The 10660-nt window shown below is 46.4% G+C and overlaps 1 protein-coding gene and 1 pseudogene across 2 annotated transcripts; one reads left to right on the top strand and one right to left on the bottom strand.

The window, feature by feature from the left end:
* Window positions 1–6002: 6002 nt before the first annotated feature.
* Window positions 6003–7535, top strand: LOC136493810 (stress enhanced protein 2, chloroplastic-like). 2 transcript variants are annotated; one of them, XM_066489950.1, is made up of 2 exons: window positions 6003–6466; window positions 6581–7535. In XM_066489950.1, exons 1-2 carry the CDS (start codon window positions 6125–6127, stop codon window positions 6869–6871), a joined length of 633 nt encoding a protein of 210 aa, XP_066346047.1. In that variant the 5' UTR covers window positions 6003–6124; the 3' UTR covers window positions 6872–7535. The 2 variants fall into 2 exon arrangements, with proteins under 2 accessions (XP_066346047.1, XP_066346048.1); XM_066489951.1 differs by having other exon boundaries at window positions 6005–6466; window positions 6602–7535.
* Window positions 7536–7951: 416 nt separating this feature from the next.
* On the bottom strand, window positions 7952–10640 carry LOC136492373 (uncharacterized; annotated as a pseudogene).
* Between the last annotated feature and the right edge of the window lie 20 nt (window positions 10641–10660).

A 10660-nucleotide genomic window follows, 5' to 3' on the forward strand; every position in this document is an offset into this window, starting at 1 on the left:
GATGGCCGATAAGCACATATGTCTCAAGAGAAGCCATGTAGTTTGGATATCAATCCATATAGAAGAATATATCCAAGTAGTACCACTACTTCTACTACTACTTCCACTATTGCTACTACTACTACCACTAGTTCTACTACTACTACTACTACCACTATTGCTACAACTATTACCACTAGTTCTACTACTACTACCACTACTTCTACTACTACTACCACTAATTCTAGTACTACTACTACCACTAGTTGTACTACTACTACCACTACTTCTAATACTACTACTACTACTACTACCACTAGCACTACTAGTACAACTAATACTACTACAACTATCTCTACCACGACAACAACAAGAGAGAAGGCATACCTGATGGGCGTCGGGGGTAGGGGCGGGCGGCGTCGGGGTCGGAGTCGGGCACGGGCGATGTTGGGGCGGCCGGTCCACGGGGCGCGGTCGGGGGCAGGGCCGGCGGCCGGGGGTAGGGTAGGGCGCGGTCGGGGGCAGGGCGTGGGTGGGGGCGGCACGGGCGAGCGGGCGGTGGCGCGTGCGCGTGGCGTGTGTGTGGGGTGCGTGGCCGGCCCAGGCGGGAGGGGTTAAATTCCCCCTTTGCGGAGTGCCCCCGATCTGACACTCGGCAAAGGGTTTTTTAATTTTTTTTAATTTTCTTTGCCGAGTGTCCCAGATCTGGCACTCGGCAAAGAATTTTTTTGAAATACTTTGTCGAGTGCCCCAGATCTGGCACTCGGCAAAGATTTTTTTGTGAAAAATACTTTACTGAGTGCCCCTGACACGGCGCTCGGCAAAGAATTTTTTTTTGAAATCTCTTTGCCGAGTGCCCATATGAAGGCACTCGGCAAAGAGGATATTTTTTAAAAAAAAATCCAAAACCCTCTTTGCCGAGTGCCTTATTCTTGGCACTCGGCAAAGACCCCTTCTGCCGAGTGCCATGCCCCGGCACTCGGTAAAGTTTTTTTGTTTTTGGCCTCTAAATTTTTTGTGCAGCCTCTTTAAAGTACCAGGAACTCCTAGTTAGAATTTAGGGATTTTTTGTGGTTTTTTGATATATTTAGTTACTTTATTTCGTTTACTTGAATTTTTTCAAAAAATATAAATTTGAACTGCGCATGGTACGAATAATGGAATTTAATGATCCAAAAAATGATAGTCATGTTACTGAGTGTAGTGTGAGGCCGTATCCAGCAACGGACCTGAAATTTCGGACATCTTGTTCACGAAACATGACCGCGAACTTATGTGCGAAGTGTTTTTAAATTCTATAAAAAGCAAACGAAGTTCGAAAATTATGAAACTTGTTGAGATGTCGTGATATTGTATGTGGAGGCTATGATAAAAAGTTGAGAAGGTTTGGTGCACGTTGTCACGTACGATGCTTACAAACCAGGACATCTCCATATGTGATATCATAGCCTCCACATACGATATCACGACATCTCAACAAGTTTCATAATTTTCAGACTTCGTTTGCTTTTTATAGAATTTAAAAACACTTCGCATGCAAGTTCGCGGTCATGTTTCGTGAACAAGATGTCTGAAATTTCGGGTCCGTTTCTGGATATGACCTCACACTACACTCAGTAACATGACTATCATTTTTTGAATCATTAAATTCTATTATTCGTACCACGTGCAGTTCAAATTTATATTTTTTGAAAAAATTCAAGTAAACGAAATAAAGTAACTAAATATATCAAAAAGCCACAAAAAAATCCCCAAATTCTAACTAAGAGTTCCTGGTACTTTAAAAGGGCTGCACAAAAAATTTGGAGGCCTAAAACAAAAAAAAAACTTTGTCGAGTGCCGGGGCATGGCACTCGGCAAAGGGGGTCTTTGCCGAGTGCCAAGAATAAGGCATTCGGCAAAGAGGGTTTTTGATTTTTTTTTTTAAAATAGCCTCTTTGCCGAGTGCCTTCACAGGGACACTCGACAAAGAGATTTCGAAAAAAAAATTCTTTGCCGAGCGCCGTGTCAGGGACACTCGGCAAAGTATTTTTCAAAAAAAAAAATCTTTGCCGAGTGCCAGATCTAGAGCACTCGGCAAAGTATTTAAAAAAATTCTTTGCCGAGTGCCAGATCTGGGACACTCGGCAAAGAAAAATTAAAAAAAAATTCTTTGCCGAGTGCCTAACAGCAGGCACTCGGCAAAGAAGGCCGTGGGCGAACGCCGTTACGCGGGGCAGCCTATGCCGAGTGCCGCGCTTTTGCCGAAAGCCTGGCACTCGGCAAAGAAGTCCTTTGCCGAGAGCCTTTTTTTGCCGAGTGCAATTCTTTGCCGAGTGCAGCACTCGGCAAAAAACGTCTTTGCCGAGTGCCCGATTTTTGATACTCGGCAAAGCAGTTTGCACTCGGCAAAGATCCTATTTCCAGCAGTGGGGGGAGGGGGCACGGGCTGTGCTGCAATCAAACTTGACATGAGCAAGGCCTATGACCGGGCTGAATGTAGTTTTCTTTCTCAAATGATGAAGAAGCTAGGTTTTTGTTCAGATTGGATACAACTAATCATGAAATGTCTCCACTGTTACATACCGAATCGAAGTTAATGGTGCCCTCTCAAATGTTTTTTTGCCAGAAAGGGGGCTTAGATAAGGTGATCCGCTTTCACCATATTTATTATTCTTGCTTTGTGCGGAGGGCTTTTCAGCATTACTGTCTAGAGTTGAAGAAGATGGCTTAATTTCTAGAGTTAAAATCTATAGGGACGCTCCTAGTATTTCTCACCTTCTTTTTGCCGATGATTCTCTAATTTTGATCCAGGCAAAAGGGGAGGATGCTAGTCAGCTCCGTAGTATCTTGGAGCTGTATGAACAGTGTTCCGGCAGATGATTAATAAGTCGAAATCAGCTGTTTTATCTGGCTCGAATACATCTACATCAAATAGGAGGGCAGTGAAGGATGCTATTGAGGTGGAGAAGGAGACTATGAATGAGATAAAGTTTTCTCTTATTTGAAGGATAGGGTGTGGAAAAGAATTCAGGTCTGGAAGGAGAAATTTTTATCATGGGCAGGAAAGGAGATTTTAATCAAAACTATTGTAGGCTATACCAACTTTTGCCATGGGGTGTTTTGATATTACTAAAACCTTGTGTGACTAGATCAGTGCCATGATATGTCGTTACTGGTGGAATCAACAAGAGGGGAAACACAAGATCCATTGGCTAAGTTAGGAGACCATGATTAAGCCTAAGAAGGAGGGTGGCCTAGGCTTCATAACTATTCACTCTTTCAACATGGCTATGCTGTGCAAGCAAGCGTGGCGACTGCTACATACCCCGGACTCCTTGTGTGCGTGAGTGCTACGGGCTAAGTATTTTCCTGGCCAGTCATGTCTTGAGGCTCAACAGAGAAGTGGAATGTCATATGCATGGAGAAGCATCCTGAGGGGCATCAAGCTATTGAAGAAGGGCCTCACCTGGAGAGTGGGCGATGTTGAAGACCTTAGCATCTGGTTGGATCCCTGGATCCCTAGATCCCTGGGGATATGTCCAGGAAACCACTTACTCCAAGGGGGGCGAGCTTGATGAGTCACGTGGCCGAGCTGATCAACCCGGTAACTGGAGGATGGGACACTCAGCTGATCCGCGACACATTTTGGGATGAAGATGCACAACTGATATTAGTGATACCTGTCCACGGAGGTATGGAAAACATGGCGGCTTGGCACTTTGACAAGAAGGGCATCTTCTCGGTCAAGAGTGCGTATAAGGTGTTTAGAACGGACCAGTTGAACAAGAGCCGAAGCGGAGGGGCTTCAACCTCTAATCTTGACCCGGGCCTAGAATCTATGTGGAAGGAGATTTGGAACACCTAATGTGCAAACAAGGTTAAGCACTTTATATGGCGCTTCTGCTAGAATAGTGATCACCCACTTCGCGTGAACTTGAGAAGAAGAGGTATGGTATTAGATACAAGGTGTGTAGTCTGCAACCGGTTTGATGAGGACGGAGCAAACTTTTTCTTCAAGTGCAAAACTATGGAGAGGGTATGGGATCACCTAGCTCTGGGGCGGGAGAGAGCCTTGCTGGTTTCTAAGGCGTCTGATAGAGAGATGATAGAGGTGATTATGGCCATGAAAGAGGAGCAGAAAGCGATGTGCTGCATCGCCTTATGGATGTTCTGGGCGGAGCGAAACAAGATCAGGGAGGGTGAGCAGAGACGCGACCCGATCTCGTTGGCACATATCATTCGGGTGATTTCAGAGGAATGGCGTCGACAGGAGCGATAGCCAGCTTAGGTGGGAACTAGCAGGGTTCAAAGATGGCAGAGGGTGACCTTGTAAAGGTGAACTGTGATGCCACTTACAATCCGAGCACAGGCAATGGCAACTGGGGATGTGTCCTAAGGGACTCAGCGGGGGACGTCGTCACAGCTCTCCGAAGGGACGGAGGCGTTGCTAAATCCTCTACGCGGAGCAGTGACAGCTGGTGTTGCCCATGTGGTCATCAAAACAGACGCAATTGCTACAGTGCAAGCGGTCTACTCTGGCGACTATGATCTAAGTGCGGTGTCCAATCTTGTTGAAGAACTGCGAAGCTTGTTAGCATGGAACTTCATCTCTTGGAAGGTCCAATAGCGTCCTCGCTCTTACAATAGGGTAGCACATGAACTGGCTAGCTATTCTAGGTAGTGTTTGTGATCCGGATGAGAAACCAACTGTGGTCTCCATCCCGGCACATATTCACTGTGTAATTGCTAATGATTCTACTTTGAGTAGTGGAAACTCATTTTCCCCCAAAAAAAAACTTCTCCCAGCGATAAAACAAAAAATCTCTCCCATCCGTCCTCGACAACTCCCGTCTCCTCGACTCCTCCAGACTCCTACTCACACGCGGCTTCCCGTCAGCTCCGGCCGCCCGTTTGGCCATTTATAAGGCCAGGTCGGTCGTCTACGCTACTGAGGTTCCAAAAATTTTTCCAAAAAAATATTACAGTAGATATCTCATCAAATCTTGTGATAGGTGTATGGAACATTAAATGTAGACGAAAAAAACTAATTACACAGTTTGGTTGAAAATCGTGAAACGAACGTTTTGAGTCTAATTAGTCCAGGATTAAATACTAATTACCAAATAAAAACGAAAGTGCTACAGTAGCTAAATTCTCAAATTTCGCCCAACTAAACACAGCCTGATGACCTTATGGCTATGAACAGAATTTAAAAAACGCGCATTTCGATTCAGCAATTTGCATACGATGATCACAGTGATCAAAGATGGATGGAATAGTTCCATATTTTCACTACTCATAATACAAACCTGATAAACAAATTGGACGCAAGGCAGAAAGGTCTACGGGACCGGAGAACCGTCGGATGGTGACCGGACGGCACGGAAGGGGTCCATGATCAGCGGTGGCGTGGGCAACACACGGGAACGCGACAATCTCCACGGCCAGGGGCGACGCCAGTGATGAAATGACCCTGGTGCACAACTCAGATAGCATATATAATTATCTTAAAATATATGGTAATTTTGAAACTGTGCAGTGGTAAAACATTTTTGTACCCTAGTGCCTGGGCAGGCAAGCTGTACCTGGCGTCGCCCCTGTCCACGGCTGGCGGCTGACGGATGGATCGGGGTTCCCTTCACCACCAGCCAAGCGCACCCGCGCGACGTGTCGGCCTACAGGCGTCTCGCCGCGAGTCCTCGGCAGCCTCACGACTCACGAGGCGGGCTCGGCTTTACCGGGCGGTGAACGGCCCGCGTCGTTCGCGCCACTCGCTGTCCCTGCCTGACTTTCAGAAAGGGTGGCGTGTTCATGGTTCGGTCGAAATCTCCTTATATTTGTGATATATTCTCTTTATTCGTAGATGTTGATAAAAAAAATATCTATCTTTTTCGTATAAAATTTATTTAAATTTATTTAAATTTAAATTAAATTTTATTTAAATTTAATTTGACATTTCTGATATATCCGGTTTATCCTTTTTATCTGTGACTCCATAAATCTTAATTTTCGAAAATAAAAACCTTGTCACCGCCTGGTTACTCTCAGTACTCACAGTCATAAGATTCGCGTCGCGGATTCCAAGAACCCAAGTGAATCGCGGCTCGTCAAGTCCGGCGGTGCCGTCCAGAGAGCTAGAGCCTAGAGCACAGCCAGCCCCGCCATGGCGGCCGCGGCGCGCGCGATCATCTGCGAGCTAGCGCCGCAGAAGGTGTCGTCGACAACGGCGGCGGCGGCGGCGTCGGGGCCTGCGGCGCCGAAGAAGCGCGACGCCGGGACGAAGGTGGTGCTCCAGCCCCGGCTCTGCACGCTGCGGTCGTACGGCGCCGGCAGCGGCGTGGTGACGCGGAGGATTCTGGTAAGGGAGGAGGACGGGAGCCGGGCCGCCGACTCGGGCGGCGGCTCCGGATCCGTGGCGTCACCGTTCTTCGCCTCGCTCAACGACTACATCGAGAGCTCCCGCAAGAGTCAGGACTTCGAGACCATCTCCGGCCGCCTCGCCATGGTGAGTGACTGATGAGGCCCCTCTTCCCCTCTGCTCTGCTCTGCTCCTCCCCGTACACAGTACACGTGTAACACGTCGGATCCATGGTTTAATTAAAACCTCGCGTTGCTGGAGCTGCTACGTACGTACATGCAGTTGGCGTTCGCGGCGGCGGTGGCCGTGGAGACGACGACGGGCAGCTCCCTGTTCAAGAAGCTGGACACGATGGAGATCGAGGAGGCGGCGGGGGTGTGCGTGGCGGTGGTCGCCTGCGCCGCGGCGTTCGCGTGGGCGTCCAGCACGCGCAACAGGATCGGCCAGATGTTCACGCTGGGGTGCAACGCCTTCGTCGACTCCCTCATCGACAACATCGTCGAGGCGCTCTTCTCCGAGGGCGAGCTGCAGGACTGGTCCGACGACATATAAACATGCACATATGTACACGCATAGAGATTAGCAGATAATAGACAGTACGTATATACATAGAGTGAAGTATTTGTAGTAAGAAGATGGAGCTGTTGAGTAAGATCCACGCATTTCGCAAGCTTCGTCATCGCTGCACAACGGCAAGGATGTTGTTCTGAATCTTTCAGAGATGGGATCCTGCTCCTGCAAGGGTGCTCTGTGATCAGAGCTCTGCATTATGCGTAGGAACACAGGCAGGATCTCTCGCAGTAGTCAGGGGGTTCTTCATGGTTGCGAAACTTGTAGATCTCTTGGCAGAAATAGTGTCCTGGGGAGGATTGGCCCCTTGAATTAACTGTACCTACTACTAGTACTAGACATACCGAGTGTAATTAGAGAATGAAGCATGTAATCAAAGCCATGTACTATGCATACCGAGTGTAGTTAGGAGTCAATCCTGGAGCATTGACTCTTGACATTATGCCACAAGGAGTGGGGACGAAACATATACACCGTGCTTCTTTAGGTGTCCCTTGCTCCATTCTGTTGACAGTATTCATGTGTCTGAAGAAATACTTTATGACTGACAGACTGAGTCGGTGTGGATAAACATTCTAGAGAAAACTGCAGGATATTTCCTTATACATAACACACGCAAAGTAACACTTTGTAAATATTAAGTTTAGCATCTTGCAGTTTGCACTTTCAACCTTTTGTGATTTAGAACCTGCGGACTATACGAAAACAAAGACAACAAAGTTAGATCCCTCATTCAGTACTCATCAGTTACAACTTGAAGCGAGGTGGGTGGTCTGGTCCTCATCATACAACTAGGACTATTCACGGACCTCAAAGACCAGTACTCTATCCATTGTATTCAAGGCGCACACTCAATCTTAAATTCAAATTTGTTAATCTTTAACTATCACTTATTCAAAAAATCTGTAGATTCCACCTTACAAATTCAGTATTATTAGATTCATATTTGAAAACACTTTATATTCTATATATGTCCAATTCATAGTATGAATATTACAGCATACAAGCTCAGATATTAATGGTCAAACTGTGATGTTGGAGAGGGCAATCGCGCCTTATACGAAAACAAAAGATGGGAGTAATATTTGTGCCACACGTGTATGATAGTAAATGGCAGCAGATTAGGCCATTGTTTTTTGTCATTATGTAAATTTCCTTCGCTTTCAAGTACTTGACTTCCCTGTGATCTGAGTTTCTGATGTCTACAGAAGTACAGATATCGACGATGATGACTAGGATTTCTCCTTCCTACGCTTGGATCCTCTCCTCCACCTCATTGCTCAACGAAGCAACAGCAGTAGTAGTCAGAAGCGGTGAAACAATATCAAGTCCAGTGATGCTAGTACACTCATGTTACATCGTGATCAGGAGGCATTCTCTATTGCTTCAATGCACCCCAACACGCTTGCCTTTTGGGACATCCCTGACATAAGCGCTTCATGGGCTGCCTTATTGTTCTTGAGAAGTGATGCAGCAAACAGGACCTGACATGCAAAAGAAGGGGATCAATCGACATTTAGGTTATGACATGGTTATGCTTCTATTAGGTCAAGAGAGATGGAGGGATAACTCACTGCTCATCTGGTAAGGTTTTGTTGCTGATCTTTGCTTAGTTGCGGCTTAGTTCTGTTTATGAACCTCTAAAATCAAACAAACGAGAAATTCTTCAGATGCAGTTTTCTGAAGATATAGCGAATATGTGACAATATAGAATTGTTGAAGATATGATTAGCTCTTAAAGCACCTGAAGGGTGAAAAGATCTGCTGATTGACCTACAACTTTGTCATATTGTAGACCTTCGGCAGCCAGTCCTGCCATTGAAACTACAGCTAACCTGAGAAAAAACTTGTGGGTGTCAGTAGCTTGCATATTTGTTTGATCCTGTGACATTATTGCAGGTCTGAAGTATGGACAGGTTAAAAAAAGGGCTACCTGTCTAGTTCCTTTCCATCAAGCTGCCCACTGTATATTAGCTTTTGTAACTACTCATCTATCAAATTGACATGCTCGTTTCCGATGTTCAAAGAATATCCAAGGATAGGGAGGCCAATCAAATAGGCGACTGGATTTTCAATAAAACTTCCATCCAGTAAATTCCTACTGCAGATATAATCTTGCTAGGAAAACAGAATCACATACCTAGGAAGTGAGCAGCTTCATGCCTAGCAATTCTCTCCTGGTAGTCAGGAAAGACTGTAGAAAACGCTCCAATTGCTGCTTGCAGAAGACTACAATGATGGTATGCATGATTAACATGGGTTCATAATTAATCTTCAAACAGTTTTACATGGAGCACGGAAATTTCTCTGTCCCAAAAAAACGACCATCATTTTTACATTGGGCTACAATTTGTCATGTTAGCAATAATGCATTGAATCGAATGACCATTTTGCATGTTCCTGATTTTTATTTTCTTGAGACAGTATAAGTTATATGAGGACACTAGTCTTGCCTTATTCATGTCTAAGCAAACTTTGCTCTGGGAGATGATGTAATTATGGAGACGGGTGCATCTGAATCTCTCTTCCAAACTTGCACAGGTGAAGAAACACGTACCCTTATTCAATGAAATGCTTCCAATCAAGTAGGGAACAAAGAAGCCCCAATCCTGGCAGAGATAATTGTAGAAGATTCATTAAACCTTGAGTTCCTTTTCATTTAGATGTCGAGATCATAATCAATTTTGCAGGTACCCTATGATTCAAGTCCTCTATGCTCATCTTATCTGAAAGTACACAGAGCAGGTGTCATGGAAATAGTAATACCCCAGGGAGCTGGCTTGCAAGGACGGCTAAGAATCCAGTGGTACCCACAACTGTAAACAAAAATGCCGCCTGCACTCGAAGAAAACGCAGGATTACACTCTGAAAAGCACAGGATATTTAGCTCTGAACGATGTTACATTTGTTTCAAGTTCAGCTAACAGAAGAACAACATTTCAATTACGAAAGACTTGAACTGTGGAACAAGTAACAACACTCACATCATTTCTAACACTTGGAAATGCCAAATTCTCAGCATTCTTGATTCCAAGGGTAGTGAGCTCCCGCAGAGATGTCTGTTCCAGTCCAGAATGCAGGCTCATCAGTTAGAATCAATCAGAGCCAGACCAGCAGACCCATGTATGTAGATACAACGATCAAAGATTGAAAGGCTACGTGATGGTTGCATTATGAAAATTGCACGAGCAAATGCACGACAGGATTATGCATCCTGCAAACACGAAAATTGATGCCTGAGAAGACACGGCACTGACCGTGCGACGCGACACGTAGGACTGCGAGCTCCAACGCTTGGCCCATCCGAGCTCTCTCAGCTGGTCCAGCGCCTCCTTACATCATCGCTGCTTTTCTGCAGCACCACCCAACTCAAATGCATCATATCACCAGATTGCTTGCTAAACAACAGTCAGAAAGCCGGTGCTGCGACTGCCGCTCACCTTGTCGATGGCGGCCTGCAGCGCTTTCAGGTCCACCCCGGACGCCGCCGAAGACGAGGCTGCCGCGGCGAGCCAACGGCGGCGCGGCCCGACGGAGCTCGCGGTGGGCGCGACCACGATCGCCATTGGCTCCCCTGCGCGCGCGGTTCTGCGGCCGACCGCCAACGGTAGGAGATAACACATCAGAGTTCAGAGTTCAGAGTCTTTCGTCGTGATCTTCTGAGCCGTAGATTTCGTGCGTCGCTGAACGCGCCGTCGTGTCACCTCCTGCACCCCCGGCGTGCTTTTTGTTGCGTGCGACACGCGCTCCAGAAGATCCGAGCGACCGAGC

Source organism: Miscanthus floridulus, chromosome 11 (assembly GCF_019320115.1).
Source record: "Miscanthus floridulus cultivar M001 chromosome 11, ASM1932011v1, whole genome shotgun sequence".
Lineage (NCBI taxonomy): Eukaryota > Viridiplantae > Streptophyta > Magnoliopsida > Poales > Poaceae > Miscanthus > Miscanthus floridulus.

What these genes read in the sequence shown, in the direction of transcription:
- LOC136493810 (XM_066489950.1), top strand. Translation starts at nt 6,125, where the DNA reads ATGGCGGCCGCGGCGCGCGCGATCATCTGCGAGCTAGCGCCGCAGAAG. An exon ending in TCTCCGGCCGCCTCGCCATG is followed by an intron (nt 6,467 to 6,580) that starts GTGAGTGACTGA and finishes GCGTTGCTGGAG; the next exon opens with CTGCTACGTACGTACATGCA.